The sequence below is a fragment of the Protomyctophum parallelum genome (genome assembly GCF_964188405.1).
Source record: "Protomyctophum parallelum genome assembly, chromosome: 20".
Classification (NCBI taxonomy): domain Eukaryota; kingdom Metazoa; phylum Chordata; class Actinopteri; order Myctophiformes; family Myctophidae; genus Protomyctophum; species Protomyctophum parallelum.
In genome coordinates, this window is record NC_139718.1 from 34,281,192 (window position 1) to 34,305,362 (window position 24,171).

The following is a 24,171-nucleotide window of genomic DNA, read 5'->3' on the forward strand; positions in this document are numbered from 1 at the left end:
TGTTGAAACAGCAGCTTACCACCTCCTATGCATGCTCCACCTCAATGGCAGATAATCAAGTGCAAATGACCAGTAACAGAAATTAGAAAAGGCTTGACCGCCTTTCCCTGCTGTAGTCTCTTTAGGCGCAGTTAGAGCTTGTAGATCTGCTATTTTTCAATAGCTAAAGCATAATGTAATGCTAACACCAAAAGAGGTTCCCGCCCAAAATGGGTTAAAGCCCATGTCTGATCAACACCAACACACACACACTACTGTATAAGTGGTCAAATACCCTGCACACGTGTGCATGACGTCAGAAAGACAGACATGATGCAGTTTGATGTTACAGCATCAGCAAATGTACATACATAATTATCTCTTGCCAGAGATGTGTGCTCCACTTTCCCCCACGGTATTTGTGTTATTATCGTTTACCGGCATATGTATCTCTTTGCAGGACCAAAAGAGTGTTACAATCGGTTACAATATATATTAATGTATTAGCTTTATTTGTATTCCTCTTTAAGCATTTACTTCTTGGTTGACATGCATTTGACATTCAACCGAAGAAATATGTATATAACAAACCCAAAAATGTAATGGAAAAAAACAAAAACATTTTGTAATCATGTTCAACAAATTTCACATAATTAAACTGTTCAATACGATGCAAAAACTTTGCACTTTCCTTATTCAGCTCATCGCTCCGCTACCTCCACCTGTTTAAGCTAAATATTATTTTGTAATTCAGATTTTCTTGACATTCTAAACACTCTTTCAGATGTAGCTGTCAGTTTCAGTGACTTGTTACGAAGTCTCTTGTATGAAAATTGGCAAAGCATCCAGGGCACAAAGGCACCAGACATTGCATGCAGATGTACTTGGTTTTGCGTTTGCACGCAGCATCGTGGCATCTGTTTGCATTTTGTTTTGCGGTGAGCTTGGGCCAGTGGTTCCCAGGGCTCAACCTGATCTCAGGGGGGGGTGCCCTGGCAATGGCCCTGCGCTTTACAGGAGGTGGGGTGTCACTTAGTGGCCCACAGCGTGTCTGGATGGAACCTAGATTTATTAAGGTACGAGCCACGGATGCCTTGAAATGCAGAAGATCCTTATCTTCGAAACCGGACATTTTGTAGAGGTGCCAGGCATTCACAATGGCCACGTTCAAGAAGTGAAAAAACACTTGGACGTACCACGTCTTTTTGCGTCTGTGGGGATACATTTTGACACATTGACCCATTAGCTCTACTCCTTCCATGTGCGTATTGTACAGATTCACAGAGAATGGCCTTTGGATGTTGAACATCTTTTTGTCTTTCTTGCAAAATCTCTGAACGACGTCTGTTGGGGACTGGCCAACGCAGGAAGAGGCCACGTGGATCAATGAACTGTCCAGCCACCGTGTGACGGTGATGTTTTGAGCATTGCTGACGACCGAACAAGCTCCTCTTCCCTCTTTTTTTAGTTGTCTTTGACTCTTCAGTTTCACTTGTGCCCCCTGGAGCCTGTCCATTCTGCACGCGCCAGTGCCATAGATGCCCCGTTCTTGTAAAGCCTCAATGACTGGAATGGTGCAAAGCCCATCGTCAAAAAACACCTTGTGGTTCTTTTGCTTTAGGTCGTCACAGAGGTCTATGATTACGTCTTCAGTGATTCCCGATGGACTGACCTGACCGTGCCTGATCAAACCCTGATGCACTTCAAATCTGTACATGTACCCCGAGGTCCCCGTTCTCACCCACACTTTCACACCGCAGGGATTTGACTCGCTTTTTACGTGCTGCTTGGGAGACAGCCGGCCCGTGAAGGTAATGATCTGCTCACCGATTGAATTAAACTCTTCAGGATCGACCGCCGACTGGAAGGTGTTCCGTAGTGCATCCAACACTGGTCTAATTTTCAAGAGCTTGTCGACATTTTCCGACAGTTTTTTGGAATTATCGACAAAGTGAAGGTACTTCAGAATCGCCTCAAATCTTTTTATTGACATGGCGTTTGCAACCAGGTCAAAACGAAGCCCTTCCTCCGCCGACCAGTAAGTTCTCGATCTTGGGTATCTGAGGTACGACATGACCATATTCATCCCTAGAAATATCTTCATTTCCTCTCTCGTCACGGCCAGATTTCCTTTACCTTTTCGGAGGGCATACAGGTTTGTAACGTGCACCATTTCATCCATCAGAAATTCCGGAAATAAATGCATGAAGAAATCGAGTGGTTCCGCTCCCGTAACCTTCACTTTCCACTCTCCTAAGAATGGAGGCAGGTGTCCCTCAAACTTATTGTCTTCAGTTTTCCAAACATGACTGTTTATCTTCAGTCCAGCTCCGCCAGGTGGAACATCCTTGGCTCCCTCCAAAGCCACAGCATCCTCTGCGGTCTCCGTGTCCTCAGCTCCGCCGTTACTCCTGCTAACGTTTGCTACTCCTCTTTCTGCCAGCGATTCTTTATCATTGCTAGCATTTGCTAAACGTTTTTCTAGAAGCAATTCGTCATCACTGCCACTAGCATAGTCCTCTTCTGAGTCGGATGGTTGCTCCACCATCCTGTGGGGCTTTTTATCACACGCGCCACTTGAGGTCTACAAAATATAAAGACACAGGGGAGCAGGGGAGGGCGACATTAAAGGTAGGGCAAGTGATTATCTTTGGTTAAAATAAGTGTTAAATAGCTCTATATTATGATAGTACTCATTGCTTGTTTGTTTGTTCAGTAACATGTCTCTCCAGCTCTTTATTAAAGTGAAAATGCATTTTCAGGTTGGGGATACCAATTTTATCCAATAAGGATTAGAGAACTCAGCCAGGATACAGATTAAACAAAAAAAAAATGTTTCTCTCCTGATTGGCTGAAATGTTGTCATATACTTGAAAATGTATTATCAAAGAGCTGGAGAGACAGGGAGACCCCTGTGACTGAACAAACATAGCATAGCAATGATTACTATCAGAATATAGTGATATAACCATTTAACAAAACCTTTTGTTTTAACCAAAGGAATATCAATTACCCTACCTTTAATTGAAATGTGCCGGCCCTCCATTATAACCACTGATTTGGAAACAATTGACAGACGAATTTTCCGGAAGTGCGTTATTCGTCTATGTGACCCGGCGACTACTGGCGATAGCAGGCAAACGGGTGATGGTTGAAAAGTGGGCGGGGCAACGTCACCCGAAAAGATACCAATAATTCAACTTTTCGAGGCAATGGCGGGAGATGTGTCGCCTCGGCCGATGCTCGCCCGCTGTTAAAGTGGACTGTAACTCTTGGGGAGCCCACAGGGATCGAACTGGGAACCTTGCGGTTCCCATGCAGCCGATCTACCGGCTACCGGCCACCCCGGTGAAAACAATTATATTTCCCAGAGATTTTAATGAATGTTTCTCTGACACATTTATATGTGTTTGTGTGTTCCCTACCTTGGTCGTGACTCTGCAGACACTACAGGCGGGTTTCTCAACGGGTTTCTCGGCGGGTTTCTCAGCAGGTTTCTCGACAGCACCAGATTTCCTCTTGCGGTTGAAGACAAACAGACAGAAGTGGCTACAGAAGTGCATGTAGTTGTTGGCATCTATCGGCGCCATGACCAGATCCTTGGCCTGAGTGATCTCCCTGCACACGAAAACAAAGGGCAAACACAGTCACGGGTTAGACGAATGTTACACACATCATAATCGTATGTGTATTAACCCATTTAGACCAGACATCGAAATTTAAAAAAGAAAGAATATATATATTCAAATATTTGTGCCGCATTTTCACAATTTTTCAAAAATAGCAGACCTACAAGCTCGTAGCAGATCTGCTATTTTTCAATAGCTAAAGTATAACATAATGATTAGTTAAAACACCAAAAGGGTCCTGAACGGGTTAATGTGTGTAGTCTTGTCTAGTCATGTTTTTCAATACAAGGACGCCTTAGCTGAGAGAGAGATGAAGCAGGGACCCACACTACATATTAATATAACATAGAATTGTGTTGCAGATTAAACTTTGTCATAGATTTCATAGATTGCTTCATAGACTCGTTTGCCATCACCATCATCAGTTGGTATGTTTTTCCCCCCCACTGCATCAAACCTCTTTGCCGAAAATAGCATATCTACACGCTCAACGCCTCAGATCTTGTAGATCATTTTTGGCACCCCCCCCCCCCCCCATTCTTCCATTTACCCTTGGGAGTCGATTAGGAACACGAACACACAAGGATGTAAAAATGAGAATACAAGTCGAAATGTAATTGAAAACTTGGGTAAAGATAGATAATTTCACGCAAAACAGCCAGAGACAGACATACTTGAGGCACTGGTAACAGGAGCGGGCTTTGCTCGTCGTCGGTAGGTGGCCAGTCAGACAGACTGTGGAACAGAAGAGCTGCGTGGAGCCTTTCCTCTGGAAGGCCGTCTGGCCCTTGAGCAGCACCTACACACAGTCAAATGTCCCGACATACAAGATATCAGCACCTACACACAGTCAAATGTCCCGACATACAAGATATCAGCACCTACACACAGTCAAATGTCCCGACATACAAGATATCAGCACCTACACAGTCAAATGTCCCGACATACAAGATATCAGCACCTACACACAGTCAAATGTCCCAACGTACAAGATATCAGCACCTACACACAGTCAAATGTCCCGACATACAAGATATCAGCACCTACACACAGTCAAATGTCCCAACGTACAAGATATCAGCACCTACACACAGTCAAATGTCCCAACGTACAAGATATCAGCACCTACACACAGTCAAATGTCCCAACGTACAAGATATCAGCACCTACACACAGTCAAATGTCCCAACGTACAAGATATCATTAGTCATAGTGACATGCAGAACAGCGGCTCTTAAAACATTGTCATGCCAAGGACCTCCAAATTGATATACATGTATTTTTTGTGATGCACTCTCCCCTCTGAAAAGCGGCGACACATAGAAGATTTGTGTCAAAGTGTTTCCAAACTAGTCAAATGTTTTCAGCACATGACATGCTTCCATAGCAGACCTGCCCCACTTCTATAGAATCCAAATGACCGAAATCAGTGTTGGTGACCAAGAACTTTAACCCATGAACACGACATTACCTTTGAACAACCACTGCAACTGACGCTGCTTGGCGTTCCGGGCTGTGGTGGAGGTGGTGGTCGTGGCTGTTGGGGGACTGGAGCCAGAGACCGGATTAAATTTGGGGCAACAATTGGGGGTCTGATGGATATAGGTTGCAGTCCTGAAGCTTGAACTTGAAAATGTCCTCTGCCTGGAATGAAAAAGGTTGTGGCATGGGGTGCGGCGATTGGAGCAGATACTGGCACTGGCACTAGAATAGGAGAGATAAAAATAAATAAAAAATAAACACACACACACACACACACACACACACATTAGATGAGACAAGTGTAGGTTTTGGCATCTGGATCACATTGACATTTATATTCTCATCATATCACAGGTAGTCAAACTTGCCTTCTTTCATACAAAGGATTCCAAAATTCAGAGCGTGCACACAGATAGATATTCATAGCACATGAACTCCAATCACATGCATTTTTTACTCCAAATTATTACCATACTGTATGTATCCCAAGCATCAAATTCACAACAGAAAAACATATGAACTCACTTGTTGGAGCAACAAATGAATTTGCTCCCCCCACAGAGTAGACATTACTAATCTTCAACGACTCCTCCTAGAGAAAAGAGGCACACATTGTTACACTCAGATTTGGAGAAATGCAATCATATAGAGAATAAACAGAGACAGAATTGTGGTTTGAGTTTCTGAAACCCGGTGTGATATTTTCAAGGAAAGGGTATTGTTCAATATTCATGAGAGCAAGTGCAGATTAGCAAACAGTTTTGATGGACAACATGCAATTGACCCATACCCATTCAAATACAAAAATTGCCGATCTACAAGCTCAAAACCTGTCACTTTGCACCGCGTTGCGAGCCCGTGAATCAGCTAGTGGATGCTTTTGTGTTTTGATGTTAAGTTAGGTTTCTGCCCGACAGCAACGATATGTTAGTTCAATGTGTGTAAGCAAGCCTGCAGCCTAATGTGATTTTCACACGCTTATACGGTTGTTTCTTGACAGCAGGCCAGCAGCGGAAAACAAAACACCCTCGAGGTGCGAGTAGTACCATGCAGAGCGGGAGGAAGAAGCAGATGCTCTGCTCACATGATCTGGATAGTCTCAAGTCCTGTGTGTGTGTGTGTGTGTGTGTGTGTGTGTGTGTGCGTGCGTGCGTGCGTTGCCTTCTCTGTACCTCTTGGTTGTCCAACTCCTCTTTGATGTGTTTGATGGAGTTCTGGGGGAGCAGAGCTGCGTCATAGCCCTCGTCGACGGGCTCGTCTTTGATGTTGACCGGGGAGGTGGTGCGTTCCTGTGCTGGAACAGCAGGTTCTGGCCTCTGAAATAAACAATGACAATTAAAGAAATTTAAAGAAATGCAGCTGCGAGAGGCAACTGTGGGTTCAAGGCCATTTTCTTTTTATAGCTATGAACTGATACTCATCAATGGATAAAGAAAAATCACTTGTAAACATTTAAGATGTTAAGATAAGCCTGTATTTGTTGTGTTTGTGTCTATGGGACCCCTTCTAATGAGATGCTACATTTAGCAGAAGCTCCTATCCAGAGGACTTCAAATATCGGAGTATTAGAGTAAGCATTGAGTTCTTGTGCACAAACATAGTAAAAAAATTGTCCATGTAAATCCTATTCAGGTTCAATTAAATTGACTTTAAACATTGTAAAAATGTTATCCCATCCAGTCGTCTTGTGGTGGATATATATATATACGTAGATAGATCCATCTTTCAATGGATTTCAGCTCTTAACATTTGACTATATTGGCCACATATAAAAGTGTATCCAGAGTGAGCATCTCCACCTGCTGGCCGTCTTCTGTCCCTGCGGATGGCTTGGGCGGAATGGGGACACCTCCATCTGATGAAGGAGAGAAGAGATGAATGGGACTCAATTTAGCTAAGCATTCATTTTGTTTTGCAGTTATTACACTTCCAAACTGTTTGGCAGTAGTCTTCCAAAATAACCTAGGCTGAAACACTTGTACATGAACGCTGGTGTCCTCGTTTTGGGCGTGTTATTACCGGCGAAACATAATAAAAATGGTTTCATTGTTTTTGATTCATTTTAAAAATAGCAGCAAGGTAACTTCAAGATACCGCAAGTCTCACAGATTGATAATAGTCTGAGAACATGAAGGTATTAATGTCTCTTTGATGTGTTTTCAGTTTAAAGAAATGTTGTTTACTAGAATTTCGCGGCCTCATCCCAGAGTTACGTTGCCGCGCACTATGGGAAGAAGGAATTTGCGGGAGTTGACTCCACATGTAGTAACGGATGGGGTTATTAGTTATTATTATGTGTCCTTATTAGTGTAGTGTAGTGTAGTCAACACGTTATGGCTCATATACACTGCCCGGTATTTGCTCCGATTATGCTGTCTGGGAGCATTTTTGGCGCTGGCCGACAAAACCCCTGATCTGACGTTAAGCGGTGCCCAAAAGGTAGATCACGATCTACCAGTATAGATCACAAAGGCTTTGCAGGTAGACCACATGACATGGCCCTAAAAATATATATAATTTTAATATTAAAAACGATTTTTGCATCTGCCGCTTTAGATGACCTGAGATGACTTGATTGATTGACATCAAAAAGGGCCTGTCAGCTCAAACACACAATGCAATATTTGTTGTTGCTTACAATCATCAGTAGCAAAGTCAAATACCAACAAAAATAAAACCCTATAATTTCCATTTTTCCCCTCTATTTCCCATTCCATGTGCGTTTGTCTTATATGTAGCCTATGAAAGGCCCCTCAATTGCATTTTGTAACTATTTTCAGCAATGGGATGATAGTTTTATTTGGTGGGTATGTTGAGCTGGTCGTTTTGAAAGTAGCTGTCAAGTAAAAGTGTGGTCACCCCTGGTATAAATGAATATATATATATATATATATATATATATATAATATATTCATTCCGTCGGTAAATCGATGTAGGCTATACCCACATATCGGTAGCCTATATTAGCCCAATATTGGCGTTACGCATTTCACTTGAATAATGTTGTGTGCGAGCGTGCGCGTGCGGAGAAAGACAGTTATTTAATGAAACTCAAGATTATAACGTCCTGTATTGGTAGCCTATATTAGCCCAATTCCTGTGTGTGTTGCGTGGCGAGAGAGAGAGAGAGAGCGAGACTCCGAGAGACACTGCACGTCAAAATTAATTGGAATAAAAAAACAAATTATGTAGCCGCTGCCTATTATGTATCGGGTCTGGATCGCATGTTGGTGAACTCTTGCCGTGTGTGATCTTCGGCACGGGGCGGAGGGGTCCGCGGTAGTATGCGTGGGAGTCCGCGAGTACAGTCACTGAGTCTGTTAGCCATTAAATCCTTACTCTAAGATTAAATCTTCTGCTGTTAATCGTTTTACTTAGGCAAAAAACAACTATTGTCGAAGAACAATGTTGATGTAACTAAGAGATTCGCTGTTGGAGCTATATTTTATATACAGAGATTTAGAAGGAATAAGCAAAATCGTGACGCGACAATTCCTCTCCTTCTCTTCTCCTGCGGACAGGGAGACTCAGAGATCAGATCATTCAGAATCAGAGCAGAACAGGGGGAGTGGCTGAGAGCTAGTAGCCAATTAAAAGATGGGTAGTAGTTGCCAGGTTCGCGAATTGTAAGCGAGTCGTAGTGTGTGTTGAATGGCATTTGAATGGCATTTGTGGGCTTGTGAATGAATTTTCTCACATGTAATTTGTGCTCACTTGCATAGACCTGGCGAATTTGTGCGAAAGGCCTTGTTTCTGCAGGGCCTGTTGGGGCAACAGTGGTTAGTGTTCCGGGGGTGTGGGTGCTTTGGGCGAAAGTGTTTGTAGTAAACAAATGCATTGGCGGCGTGAGTGTGGAAGGGAGGCATCTTTGGTGGCAGTGCAATGAGAATTGTTTGGCGGGTGGTGTTCAGTGTTGGCGATCGGTGCGATAGGAGGAGATAGCGTTGCAACACTGCGAAGGGTAAGTGTGTGACGTCACTGCCGTGTGAGTGTGTGTGAATGTAGTGTGTAAGATGGTGTTGTGGGTGTTGCAATAGCGACGTAGCTGTTGTGGCTTTGGGTTTCTTGCCATGTGTTGGGTACAACTTCTCACTTGTTATAATAGAAAGTATACTTTGTTTTCTTAGCCGCATAAGCTGAAACGGTGCAACGGTTAGGTAAGTGACCTTTTTCAGAGTTTCCTACAATGAAAAGGTGAAAACGTTTGATAGGAGGACCGACAGACCCAAGGCCCCATCCCAACATAATCAGAAAACAAGTTTCTGTGTGAGTTGACAACTTTTGAGCTAGGAGGCTCACAAGAGAGACAACAGACTCGAGGCACAGCTCGTTGCAGGTTTGACAGGTTGAGTGGCAGAAAGAAAGCAGTTGATAATTCCCCCGACAAACAGACAGAAAGACAGACAGACAGACAGACAGACAGACACACACACACACACACACAGCTTGAAATGCAGGCTTACCTTGGGAAGAGTGGGAAGTATTGGCAGAATCACTACCATCTCCTTTCTCTTGGTCCTCCTCAGCTGGCACGGTGGCAAACGGGTCATTTTCTGCTGGCGTTTCCCTGCCTTTCTCGGCATCCTCCAGGCTGCCCATTGGCAGCGCAAACTGCCAATCTTCATCCTCTTCTTCCTCTCCCTCTACCACCCTAACCGTACTTGTAGGAGGTTTTCCCGATGGTTCGCCATACGCCAGCTTTCCTTTTTCTTCGGTTTCCATGGCAGTAGGGGAGCGTTGACCGTCAGAGGAGTGGGAGGCGAATCGTTCAGTCTCCCCTTCGTCTTCATTCATCCTTTCACTGGTGTTACTATCCTCCTCCACTCCTCCTGCCTGTGTGCTGTCCTCTGTCTCTTTGGTGGGCGAGCCGCTGCATATGGAGGAGGGCGCAGAGCAGAACGGTCCCGGGCCCATCACCTCGTCAAACAACCTGGACACACGCTCCTCCTTGTGCTGCAGAGGAGAAGGAAAATATGGTGTTTTCATACCAAAATACCTTATCCTACTTGGATAGTGACAGTAATGGACTAATAGCATTTTGTACTGCTGCGATCGGATCCAAAAAACGTAGATCAGAATGACCAATCAGACACTCCAAGCACTCCATTCTAGCAGATCCAGCAGCATTGCAGAGGCCACGTGATCATAACAATGTTTGCTAGTCGCAGGCAGCTAGCCAGCAGCAATACGCACTAACGCAGCAGTACGACTCGTAAATATGTAAATTATATGTATCGGATCGGTATCGATGCTGCCATATCGGTGTCCTATCGGAAGTGAAGTTTTTCGATTGCAGCATCCCTGCCCCAGGCAGGGTTTGAGCCCACGACCATCCGCACGAAAGGTGCGTGCGGCAATGTTTTAGAAGAACTGAGTGAATTTGAATTTGTTTCGTTTATATGTTATATATATTTATTTTACTCTTGGTGGTGTGCCTTCTCCCTGTCTGGAGCTGTCCTCGTCCTCTTTGGTGGGTGTCTTCTCCACACTGCTGCTCCTGGAGGAGCTGGCAGAGCCCCTGGAGGTGTCAGCAAACGGTCCCAGGCCCATCACCTCATCAAACGACCTGGACAGGCGCTCCTCATGCTGCTGCGGGGAGAAGAAAAACGGTGGGTTTAATACCAAAATATCTTCATCTTAGTTAAAATAGTAAAAGCTTTGACACTGCTCTCGAATCTCCTGACGATCGAGGGGTCTTCAACTGACTACTCAAATCTTTAATTATTCATTATTTATTCTTTATTTTGCATCAATACCATGTAATTGTCTAAAAAAAGCAACTAAAATTGTCTAGATAGACTATCTTTTCCTAATTGAAGGGGGAAAAACTGAACCATCCACACATTGTTAACAGTTTCCGTGCCGGGAATGGATTACTCCAGGTTAATGTCGCTGCCGTATCGGACATACCCGCCTTTTGTTTTATGTGTTTAATCCGCCGTAATGTAATGAATCAAAAGAAAATCCGTCTTCGTCGCGGAGTATGAGACTGGATGCCTTCGCTGTGATGACAAAACCGGAAATCGTCACATGCTGTGGGCTGCTAGGGCTTCTGGGAAATTGAGGCCAATGGAAATGCATTGGGTGCAACGCCTCATTGAAACCAATCGTGTGTGCGTCTTCCGGGTGCACCAAGATGGTGGATGCTACACACAGATCATAACAAACCACGGGAGCTTTTTTTTATGGATTTTCGCGGATTAAAAGCCCAAATAATTCAGCGTATGCTCTAAAGGTAATACAACAATCTCGGCAGTGAAGGGGGGTTGATTAAAATGCGGGATAATCGTAAAAAACAGTCAAACTGTTAACAGAGCAAGAGGAGGTCAACATTAAGACAAGGGTTGGGTGCTGAAACTCTGCGTCAGTATGCCACTGGTTCAGACATGTCCGGTACCTACCGGAGCAATTTACTGGATTAAAAGAAAACCTATTCTACAGCCAATAGAAAGGAGCTCATAGACATGGACTAATGCTTTGTACTAAACTTGTAATAATCCCAAAACAAGACATGCACCAAATGTATTAGATCAATTACTTTTTTGAGCGGTACAACCACTCCTATAGACAGTTATGTGTGTCCCTGGGTCTGTCTGTCCAAGCACGAAAGTAGCGTTTGTTCACCACCCTGTGTCACTGTTGCACAGCCTAACACACAGACACACAAAGGCCAGGGAGGGCCTGTACAGTACAGTACAGTACAGTACAGTACAGTACAGTACAGTACAGTACAGTACAGTACAGTACAGTACAGTACAGTACAGTACAGTACAGTACAGTACAGTACAGTACAGTACAGTACAGTACAGTACAGTACAGTACAGCACACTTTAGACGGGTGTGATTTTTAAAAATCTGTTCGAAGTTATTTTATATTCTAAATACTGTATTTATTTTACACTGTGTTCTTATCTTACCACCGGCCTGGAGACGTCCTCGTCCTCTTTGTTGGGTGTGTCGTCCATGGGAGAGCTTCTGGAGGAGGTGGCAGAGAACGGTCCCAGGCCCATCACCTCATCAAACGACCTGGACACCTCTTGCTGCTGGGGCAGGAACAACAATTAGTCCGTTTTAATAATACCACTAGGGATGCCAACAATTCATTGAAAATCGATTAATCGCCGTCAATTCTTCAATTAAACATAACAGTTAACCACCATGGGGTGTTTTTCGCAGAGGAACGCACATTATGTGCAAAATGTACATTAAATGCCCTCATTTTGCATCATAACCATGCAATTACCTTTAAAAAAACAGATATTGTTGTCTAGACTCTAGAATGATACAGACTATTTTAATGTGTCAAGTTTAATTTGTTCATTATCTGCTACTCTTCCTTAAAACGGGTTAAGAAAAAAGAAAAAAACGTTTGCATTGTTACATGCTCCATTCAGCATGTAAAAGTAGTGCGGGTTTACCACCAGTGATCAGAGGCATTTAAAAATATATATAAGCCAGGTTCAACATATTCCAGACAAATATCTACGCCAGGGGTACTCAACTGGCGGACCGCGGTCCGCGACCGGACCGCGGACCACCTCTTTGCGGACCACCCAAAAAAAAGTTAATAATATAAATAACATCAGATGGTACATTTCTCATGTGAAATTGCTGCAAAGGCCCCCAAAATGTCCCCCAAGGGCCTCCAAACTTCTGGCGCGCGCTATGCGCGCGCGCAGTGTGGCCTGCCAGGGCGTATAACTCCCGGCCTGATTTGGAGTTCCACTCCGGGCCTGCACTCTGCACCCCATTATTTGTTGGGTGGAAGGGGATCTGATTTGTATAAGCTTGGCTTGACCATACTAAACGGGCATAGACCCCCGCTCTCTGAAGGACGCCGCGCATGGGACCGGACCTCGGTCTTATTCAAAAAAGAATTGTGGACCTTCATCATTTCTAGTTGAGGACCCCTGATCTACGCAGTCAGTCAGTGATATTAGTCTGGCCATGATCCCAGCCTAATTAAAAAATAGCAGATGGACAAGTTTGCAGCAGGCCACAACTTGAAAGTGTGGAAAAAAAAACTTGAATAATTAACACAAATCTCCTTCCCCCCCCCTACTGAACTACTGATTTAGAAGGCATTTGTAGAATCGGCCTTAACCCATTTTGGGGAGGGAACCCTTTTTGGTGTTAGCATTATGTTATGCTTTAGCTATTGAAAAATAGCAGATCTACAAGCTGCTACGAGCTTGTAGGTCTGCTTTTTTTTATTTTTATCGAAGAACCACTGACATAAACATAGTCTTTTCAGAAAGCTGTCAGGATGTAGAAGACATTTTTTTTAATCTGATCTCAGGTCAAAATGGGTTAAGTTAAGTTTATTTATGAAACATATTTATTTGACACTTTGTGGTCATCATACCCCCTGTCTGGAAGCGTCCTCTCCCTCCTTGTTGGCCGTGTCCTCCACACCGCTGCTCCTGGAGGAGCTGGCAGAGCAAAACGGTCCCAGGCCCATCACCTCATCAAACACCCTGGACATGCGCTCCTCGTGCTGCAGCAGGTGGGGAGAACAAATCCAAAATACCGAATTTTACTTGGTTGTAAAATGGTTACTTGGTTGAGCTCTCAAGACAACTCAAAGCAAAACAAGCCCAGCCCAGGCAGCAGAGCTGACAGGCGAGTGAGGAAAAGCACAGACCTCGAGTCTGTGATTTTCCATCTCTGCCAGCTGGTCTATTAAAAAACTTATTTTAGGTGATAAATATTAGGGCTGGGCGATATGACAAAATCTCATATCACGATATAGAATTTATTTTATCACGATAACGATATACTCACGATATAGAATATTTTTTACGATACCTATTTTTTTTATCTAAAAGAATAAATTTTTGTTCAGGTCGAGTACTTTACTGTACTTGGGCTGTACTGTACTGTACTGTACTGTACTGTACTTTACTGTACTGTACAAGCTCTCCTCCCTGGCCTCTGTCTGTGTTAGGCTGCACAACAGTGACACTTGTTGGTGACAATAGTTATGCTATTTCCGTGCTCGGATACAGGGACAGGGACACACATAGCTGTCTATAATGGTTGCACCACTCAAAAAACAATTAAATTCACATTATCCAGTCTAATTATATGAATATAATACTGATGCCCTTCCCATGCACAGACAGGCCCAAAGCAAGTACAAAATATTACAAAATAAAATGTATATAATAATAATTAGAGGCTGAACTCAATTGTTCAGCCTCTGTAGACATTTTTAAAGCACAGCTCAAGACCCACTTCTACAACATTGCTTTTAATTGATCTTTTATTTTTTGTTATTCATGTCCTCACTGTATTGCATTACTGCTTGTTTTTTAATGTCGTTGCCTTGCTTTTCTTTTTTTCTCCATTGCTCTGTAAAGCACTTTGAGAGCTGCATTTCATGTCATGAAAGGTGCTATACAAATAACGTTTTATTAGTATTATTAATAATAATAATTATTATTATGACAATTAAAAAGAAAAAAGAAAGAAATAAGACACAGAAGTACAGGCCTGTGTCTGCATTAAATTGGCTTAAGGAAAAAATAAATATCTCATGTCACAGTTTGTCACTACAGTTGTTTCAGTTCATTTAAGCTCTGTATAGGGAATCAACATGTTCTGTTGTAGTTATAGTTTAGTTTGTTAAAGACGTTGGGCAGCTTAACGATGTTTAATTGACTACAGGCGATAGAGTGAGAGAGAACGCGATCTTGTCGTCAACTCTCCATGCCCATGGAGAGTGCGTATATGGGAGTCTGAGACGAGTGGGGCTTTTTCTTTTCCTTTTTTTTGATGATCACAACAAAGTCAGCGTCTTGTGTTGTTGTTGTAAGCTGTTGCTGAATTAAGGACTTTTCAAATGGAATAATTTATTTGGAACAATAAAACAAGACAGAGACACGCAGCAGGAGGACTGCACAGGTAAGAGGAACGTCTTGGAAGAAGTTTGCAGTGCACCCGACGACGGACAAGCTTATTGTTCAACTGTGTAAAACATGCGTGGCTCACGCAATTTATCAATTTGACCCAACATGAAACCTGCATTTATAACAGTGAATGACCGGTTACTTTAGGGCGCGTTCGGAAATAGCGCACTAGGCGGACTGTGCATTGTGCAATGCAAACTGATAGATGAGTTCGCTCTGGTGTGGTATTTCCGAACGTGCCCCTTACACCGCTCTGAATCTCGTCAGCCATCATCTCCCTTCATGTAATCAAAACCACTTCCATATCCATACAATGGAAGACGTTGCCCCTCTTTTAGGTGCAAGCACCACCTCGGCTTGTGTTGTGGTCGTGTTGGCCTGTAGAGTATATAATAGAGAAGACATCCGAAAGGTGTTCGCTCACTGTTTTCAGTGCGCGCGGTGGGCTGCTGGGCATGCCGTATATAAGCGCTGTGACGTAAAATACTGCCGTAAAGCGAAACGGCGATATAAGCGATATAGCTTTTTTTTCGTGATAGACATTTTCTATCGAAAATACGATATATATCGTCATATCGCCCAGCCCTAATAAATATGCCATACAGTTGCTAAATATTGATTACAAAGATGAAAGAATGAAGACGCTCGCACACTGTGGGCTCCGATGCTGTGATAAGTGCCAATTTATTTGCACAATAAGATGACTGACGTTTCGATCAAAAAATTAATTCCTCAGACTATAGGTGAACAGGAAGATCCCTATGTGTTGGACTGATGGAGCATGACATTATCTTGAACCCCAGTAAGTACTAAGAATCCTTTTTTTGAATATATATATAAATCCTATAAAATATTTATTGATGACATATTCTCTATCTGGACTTCTACTGAGAATTTCATCACTTTATGAACACACAGAATGCCTTCTTAAAGTTCACCATGGACTGTCACTACAACAATGCATCCAAAATGAATTTCTTGGACATTATCGATTATTCATGATCAGGGCTCCCTGAGGCCTGAGCACTAGCTTATACAGAAAACCCACTGACAGAAACGTCTCCCCTGTTACATGGTGATTCTTATCATCCTACACCTTTAAAGAAAAGTCTTCCTATTTCTCAACTAAACCATATACGACGTATATGTAGTTCTGACCCCGGATTTGTACATAGAGTTGATCTAGAACAGCGTTTTCTTCAGAGACATTATCAAACAGAATGGGTCACGGAAGCCTCTAAAGTCTAAACCCTCAAGATCGATGGCTCCACAGTAACAAACTCCCCCCACATCCATAACCTTGGTGTCACATTTGACTCCACCCTCGCCCGCCTCCGGCCCTCTCTGACTTTCCCTGTTGCCGAAACCCTCATTCACGCATTCATTACATCCCGGATTGACTACTGCAACAGTATCCTCAATGGCACCACCTCCAAAGTCCTCAACAAACTACAACACGTGCAAAACTCAGCTGCCCGTCTGCTCACCAGTACACGCTCCAGAGACCATATTACACCCGTCCTCCACGACCTACACTTGCTCCCCGTCAAAGAATTCACTACAAAAAACTGCTCCCCACCTACAAAGCTCTCAATAACCTGGCTCCCCCCTACCTCTCCGATCTTCTCGAACCATTATGTCCCCCTCCGCCCCTCAGGTCCAGTGAAGCCAAACTCCTGAAGGTCTGCAAGGCCAAGTAACGCACCTGGGGGGACAGGGCCTTCTACGTTTCGGCCCCCAACCTCTGGAATGAACTCCCAAACTATCTCAGAGTTGCTCCCTCTCTCCTCTCTTTCAAAACCTCACTCAAAACCCACCTCTTCAGGATAGCTTTCCCCAGCTGAGGTCTGGTTAGGATGTCCCCCCTTCCCTCATTTATCCTTTTAACCTTGTACTAACCTGTAGTATCTGTTTTGCTTTGTTTTTTCTAATAAAGTCTGTTCCTAGTGTTCTTATGTAAAGCGCTTTGGGTATTTAGAAAAGCGCTATATAAATCTGAGCTATTATTATTATTATTATTAAACATTTTCTAAATGTCACACAATCCGAGTACCTCAAAAAAATAAAGAGCACCAAGAGCAGTGACAAGAGAATCACATGTGCCATTCCATACTCTGTCCACTATAATGAATAAACATTGGCATATTATCTCTACAGACCCAACTCTCAAAGAGCACTTGTCCCAACGACCACGGGTGGTCTACAAGAGAAACCCCAAACCTGAGAAACATCCCAATCTACTTTCCAGTCCCTGTTGAGCCCTGTGCCACCAGGCAACAACCAATGCAACAACTGTCAACAGTGTCACTTCACTCGTAAAACTAATATATTCTATCAACCACACAGAGGAAAATGTTCAAGGTCAGAGGCATTATTTCATGCAAAACGACTAATGTGATCTACATGCTCAAAAGCCTATATTGGCAAAACTTCTAGAGCTCTCAAAACGAGGATCACAAAACATAGAAGTATTAGAAAAAAGTGATTAGAAATCATGACACAAAGAGTCCTATTGCGCTACATTTTAGTGCTCTTGCCTCTTAAGCATAATGTTACTTCTTTAAACTATGTGGGTATAGAACACGGCGTGGTGGTGACATGAAAAAACGTGAATTGTTCTGGATTTATACTCTGAATACTATGTCACCAAAGGGTCTCAATGAAGAAATGGACATCCGCCCCTTTCTGTGATGTTAGTTCTTTATCTGGGCATGGATCTGTCTCCCTCTGTGATAAGTCTAGTCTAGTACGTATGCTAAATGCCAAGTTCCACTCTCTCATTCCTGCAGTGGGTTTGGCGACCCCATAATATCCATGTTCACAAAAGGTTGCTCAGATTCCACGTAATGGATTGCCTCAAACCTTGACAGTACTTATATTCTCCAGTCCAGAGGATAACCACTACATATTTTTGTTGACCCTACAGCCTTTGCTCGAGTGCACTTCAGCACACTAGCACACATCACATCTCTCAAAACTGAATGTGCAGAATCAATAGATTGATTGTGTGAACATTTGAGTCATGCTGAGGATGATGAACCCTAAATATTCAAGTGACCCCATGTCCTTTCCTCTAATAATAATGCCACACTTAACCTCAACCTTTGCACATGACACAACATAAAACCTAAGAGGCAGATTGCTGGATCAGTCATGACTTGGGTTTTCAGCGGCAGAACGGCGGCATAAATGTGATAAATGCTCCGTTTGTCCTCTAGTCCATGTGAAAGTTCTGGCACAAAACGTGTGTTATTACTGTATTTAGTCAAATATCTCCACGTTTTCACGAGCTGCACCTGGACGGCTTTCTCTCCGGGCAAGGGGCCCGGAATGACGGCTGGACTGAATTAATCAAAACTTCCTCTGATCATCACAAACCTCATCACCAATTGACCAGGGAAACACAAATGTTTGGGGCACACAATTGGCAGGTGCCTTGCGATAGGTGCTGGGTAATTCATTACACCACATGCCAATTGTGTGCCCCAAACATTGTGCTTCCTTGGTCAATTTATGATGACGTTTGTGGTAATCAACAGTCAGGAATTGTTGGTAAATTCAGTCCATCGATCATTCCGGGCCCCTCGCCCGGAGAGAAAGCCGTCCGGGTGCAGCTCGTGAAAAGTGGAGATATTTGACTAAATTATTTTATAGTCAAATATAAGTCATGACACTGATCTATGGCTCCTGTATGTGGAATACTGTACCAACTGTATGTAACAACAGAGACATACTAGGGCTACCAATTCCAGTGCCATTAGCACAAAGTTAATTCATTCACAAATCTGCTTGGCATATTTATCTAGATGTCTCACTCTCAACTAATGTATACACAAAGTTGTGAACAAGATCAGTTTCATTGCATAAGTATGCTGTACATTGACATCGAATATGTATCACTGAGACACTGACAACAAGCAGGTATATCATTACAATCTCCTGAATGCACAGAATGCACATGGAATGGAAACAAGCCCTCGTGGCTTTTTATGTTATGCTGTTGATTTTGAATAAGTGTACCTCATAAAGAATTCCATCAATGATAAATCCGTGCTCTAAACTTTAGAACACTCATTATCACAGATGCAGGGTGAACAGATACAATAGACATTCCCCAAAAATCCATACATCATTCATGCTGCACCCCACCATCTCTGCACACCCAGACCTATTTTGGTGGGTTGCCACACTCACACTGGACCATATCTCGAACTAGCCCCTCTCAGAACCCTCCATAAAGCTTTTCTGAAATTTTGATGTCGCTTTATTGTAGGGTCCCTGTTCATAACTATATTTTCGTATGGGAATTTTGGAACGCGGACATAAATATGCTCACTAACATCGTATCTGCGCCGTTTGACGGCCTGTTTTCCTTTGAGGGCTTCTGAAATCGTGAACTATAAGTACCTATACAAACCGCTGCGAATATCTCCTGTGGCGCGGAAGCCGTTAAGTATCTTTGTTTGACCGATTTGGTCGCTTTATTTCTCCTTGTTTGTTTACCGTTTATTGTACCGCCTCCCGGTGTGCGGTTGGCTTGTGCGGCTACGTCCCTGCCTCTGATCTGCTCTGTCATAGCTATAGCGCCACTAGCTAGCCAGATAGGCGGTACAATGAGGTGTCAATAAACAAGGAAGGAAGAGAAGAATCAAAGCGACCAAATCGGTCAAACAAAGATTAAAAATACTTAACGGCTTCCGCGCCACAGGAGATATTCGCAGCGGCATGTATAGGTACTTATAGTTCACAGATTCAGAAGCCCTCACACGAAAAAAAGTCGTCAAAGAGCGCAGACAGGAGGTAAACACGGTGTTTATGTTTTATTATGTCCGCGTACCAGGTGGCAGGATACTGCTGCAACAGGACCCCATGGTCTGTGTCGTCAAAAATGTCAGAAACTTCAGTACCATTGGGTTCTGCTTGGAGGGCTAATCTCGAACGTGCACAACTGCACACCAGCAATCAGAGCAATGCCAAGCAATCCAAGTAATTTTGTTAAAAGGTTGATCAGTCAGATAACAACATGCCATGCCATATAATTATCTAGCCCCTCTCGGAACCCCCTGGGTCAGCCCAATCCGAACCGAAATGTCAGAAACTTCAGTACCATTGGGTTCTGACTTGTAGGGCTAATAATTAGCATGTGTAGTCTTTCAGTTCTAAAGCATTTTGGTGAAAACGATTCTTACATTTACCTCTGATCGTTTCCCCCGATCCGGATCCGCCATGTTTTTCTTTTTTAATGCTGCAAAAAATGTATGCCGCGCGCGAGGAGTCTAAGCTAACAAGGCTAAGCTAGCACTGCAAAAAAAACACTGAATAAGTACACAAACCTACTCATGCTACAAACCCGAGACCCGGTTCTATCGAAGCGTGGTTCCCTGGTTGATATGAATACGAGGAAATGCATTTGGTTAGAAGAACACATAAAACTCCAAAGTGTTTTGTTTTTCTAGCAGTGAGCCAACAGTATGTTTTTTTTGCTCCGGTGTGGACTGTGTGTACCGTTTCTCTTTGGCTGCCAAAGGTCTGTGGGGTCCTTCGCGCAGGAGACCGACGTCATCACGTATCACGTACGTACGTATCACGTATCACGTACGTACGTATCACGTACGCTCAAAACAGCTTACAGCACACAGAGGTAATGTTATGTTATATTATTATGCTTTATGCAATGTTATATTTTATGCAACATAATGACTAAACGGATGTATAATGTTGTGTGTTTAATAGGCTCTATGTTATGTGTTCATCTGATGAAAGAAATAGGTGCTAATCTAGCCAAACAGATGTCGTTGGTTAGCCAAACAGAGCTATTAAACCTGTTAGCTCTGCCTTGTCTACATCTTCTATTTAGCATAATCGTTTCAGGAATTTAACATCACAATGCAACGTTTGGTACTCCGATATCATGTATTATTAGTCAGTTAAATTAACAATGATTTTACAATATAAATTGTGGTCTCAGAGATATAAATGCCATTAAATGGGGGTCCGTAGCCTGTTGCATGTCAAACTGGGGGTGCTTCTTTGAAATTAAACTGGTTGAGAATCACTGCTACAACTGTAAAAATCTTCTCTAATGGGGGTCCCTGCAATATCTTTTAAAAATGGGGGTCCGCATGAATGATAAGATCAATGTGGGGGTACTTGGCATGAAAAAGTTTGGGAATCACTGGTCTTGAGAACCTATTGAATATATTTTCCCATAAATTGGTTATTACTGGACACTGCCAGAAACTATGTGGCTTTCTAAACATAATTGAGCTATAGATAGTCAGTCAGTCTGGTCAAGCTGGTCAGATAGACCTATTTGTTACAGCAGATCTGCTAGCTCACAATGTTGTGATCTTGTAGATCTGCTCATTTCATATAGGAAATGTATGTAGGGTAAAAGGTTAATAATTAGATGTCATACAGTGCAGATTGTAGATTGTACTGCTGATTGGACTGTAGGCCTATTCACATGCAAGTAACTTTAGGCAAAAGTGTCACAAAGCAACAAAAAAAGCACTGGTGGTAGTACTATATCATACTGTATGATATACAGAGTGCAACTCTGCGATGCTCAACCTTGCTGTGTCACTTTAGTCCTGATGCATGTTAGTTTACATCAAACGTCAATCACAATTTCAATAAATTAGAATGTAAAGACGCTGTGTTGAGATTACAACTGTGATATATAATGTTTATTTTAGGTCAGACAGCCTGCTGCTGTGCATGGCAGCTGTTCATTTTACATTGTATTGTATGTCATTGATTTAGATAGATGTCTTGAAGAAGTCACTGTTTTGGACTCTGTTGCTTACTTATGCTGCATTTCTTTTTTCCCCATGACTTTTTATCCCACGATTTTGTAACCCATTTTTCACCCCTGTGTCAATTATCTAATGTGATCCTGGGATCTACACACCCTCCGCCAACCTGTAGTCCACAGGCCAAATGCCTCATTATCGGATATCGTTGCCATAAAAAGGGACAATGTGATTTTTGTATTGCTACATGTCTGTAGTTTATGAAATGATGTGATAGCAATGTCAAAATGGCAGCTGATTACTTGTTTTTGACCCCTTTTATCTGATATAAAATTGTATAGTGAATGGCATAACTAAGCAAATAATGGGCCGATTTGGATAATTCTGCCATCAAAGTATAGGTTTTCTGGGGTGCCGAGTTGATTTATGAGGTGACTGAAGCAATTTGAGTGCAGTGCAGGTCAAAGGTCAAGGTCATTTTGTATCCAAAATGTCCTATAATACTACACTAAACCGTCTTGGACTTCTTTTGATCATGTTTTCACCTGTTATCCTCTGATCCTGAAGCCGTAGATTAGACATGGGAATACATCACATATATAAAAAGCATTTATCATGAAACATGCGTAAGCTAAGAACGTAACAGTGGAATATCTATATAAAGAAACTATACATATATACTATACTATGCTATACATATGTACTATGATGTGATATGACTAAATGCAATGCAATTATAGTGCTGTCTACATAACATGCTATAAGTAAGTATCCTTGCCGAGCCATGAGTCCCATAGGGCAGGAGCCTATCTCCTGTTTCTGTAGCGTGAGGCAGCTTGATGTACAAGTACACCCCCTGGACATGACGCTAGTTAGTATGTCGCAGGGACTTACCCCCAATCCAACCCTTGATGCTGAGTGTCAAGCAGGGAGGCCCTGGGTCCCATTTTTAGAGTCTTTGGTATGACCCGGCCGGGGATCGAACCCCGAACTCCCAGTCTCAGGGCGTCCACTCTAACCACAAGGCCAATGAGCTGGTAACATGCTATAAGTCTGTATCAAATGCTATCTAAGTCTACAAAAGTGCTATCTAAGGGGTAGGGTAAGTGCTATGGGCCATGATGGAGTCTGAAAAGGTGGGTTTTCAGACTACAGCGGAAGATTGGGAGTGATGCTGCAGTTCTGACTGCAACGGGAAGTGCAGTCAGATGCCTGCCTGCCTGCCTGCCTGCCTGCCTGCCTGCCTGCCTGCCTGCCTGTCTGCCTGTCTGGGTGTCTGTCTGTCTGCCTGCCTGCCTTTCTGTCTGTCTGTCTGTCTGTCTGTCTGCCAAATAGGACCTCATGAGTGACAACATAAGAGAAGTGGGCCCACAAGTGACAACCCTTAAAAAATTGAGGATTTTTTCTCATTTAAACAGATTTTTATAATATGATTGTTGCTGATGACACCTGATTTTTTTTGGAGCTGTACGAGTTCTGGAAAGGGTGGGCCCCGCAGATGACAATACACACTCATGTCCCACAAGTTATGGCAAGGGAGTGTGTCTGTCTGTCTGTCTGTCTGTGTGTGTGTGTGTGTGTGTGTGTGTGTGTGTGTGTGTGTGTGTGTGTGTGTGTGTGTGTGTGTGTGTGTGTGTGTGTGTGTGTGTGTGTGTGTGTGTGTGTGTGTGTGTGTGTGTGTGTGTGTGTGTGTGTGTGTGTGTGTGTGTGTGTGTGTGTGTGTGTGTGTGTGTGTGTGTGTGTGTGTGTGTGTGTGTGTGTGTGTGTGTGTGTGTGTGTGTAGAACAGATTCATTTCTAGACTGGTCCGGTCTAAATTGTCATTCACACCGTTCAGCTCTGGTTCAGTTTGCGGCATAACACGGCGAGGGGGCGGAGTTTAGAGATCTTTGATGAGTCGTTGCTGGAAACTATAGGTATACAGGACACAAAGCATAGAGACCTCTAAGGGCCTGCAATCCCCAAGAACACACAAGGCAGGTGGAGCCTGCATAGAGAAAGGACAATAGCTGCAGGCCTGGATTAGAGTGATTTGGCCAATCACTGCTGACCCGCCAACTGGAGAGTGTTGTGGTTAAGGGTTGAAACTCTCTAAGGAGGTTGGAGACCACTTGATGACCTCTCTTCCAGGCCAAGTGACATGCCATGTTGAAAGTGCCACTACACTCTCCAGTTGGCGGGTCAGCAGTGATTGGCCAAGTGACTCCTCCTCTCCTCCAGGCTTTCAGCTATAGACAAATCCAGAGTGACGCCCCGGGCGCATTACACTTATTACACTACGCTATTACACTTATTACACTATGCTATTACACTATGCTATTACTTATTACACTATGCTATTACTTATTACACTATGCTATTACACTATGCTATTACTATTACACTATGCCATTACACTACTACACTTATTACACTA

At 43.2% G+C, this 24,171-nt stretch overlaps 1 protein-coding gene across 6 annotated transcripts in view; it reads right to left on the minus strand.

Moving 5' to 3' along the window:
- Positions 1-20,449, minus strand: part of LOC310878080 (zinc finger MYM-type protein 4-like) — a 58,137-nt gene extending 37,688 nt beyond the window's left edge. For 3 of the 6 annotated variants that reach the window (XM_083792186.1, XM_083792185.1, XM_083792190.1), the window contains exons 1-10: positions 13,456-13,576; positions 12,008-12,133; positions 10,512-10,679; positions 9,554-10,043; positions 6,890-6,945; positions 6,263-6,406; positions 5,616-5,682; positions 5,080-5,312; positions 4,283-4,407; positions 3,405-3,597 (exon numbers count right to left, since the gene is read on the minus strand). In XM_083792186.1, the coding sequence (XP_083648312.1) occupies positions 3,405-3,597; positions 4,283-4,407; positions 5,080-5,312; positions 5,616-5,682; positions 6,263-6,406; positions 6,890-6,945; positions 9,554-10,043; positions 10,512-10,679; positions 12,008-12,133; positions 13,456-13,575 (1,722 nt within the window). In that variant the 5' untranslated portion in view covers position 13,576. Of the gene's footprint in view, positions 1-3,404; positions 3,598-4,282; positions 4,408-5,079; positions 5,313-5,615; positions 5,683-6,262; positions 6,407-6,889; positions 6,946-9,553; positions 10,044-10,511; positions 10,680-12,007; positions 12,134-13,455; positions 13,588-20,190 lie in introns of those variants that run through there. The other 3 variants (XM_083792189.1, XM_083792187.1, XM_083792188.1) reach the window with 3 other exon arrangements.
- Positions 20,450-24,171: the final 3,722 nt, after the last annotated feature.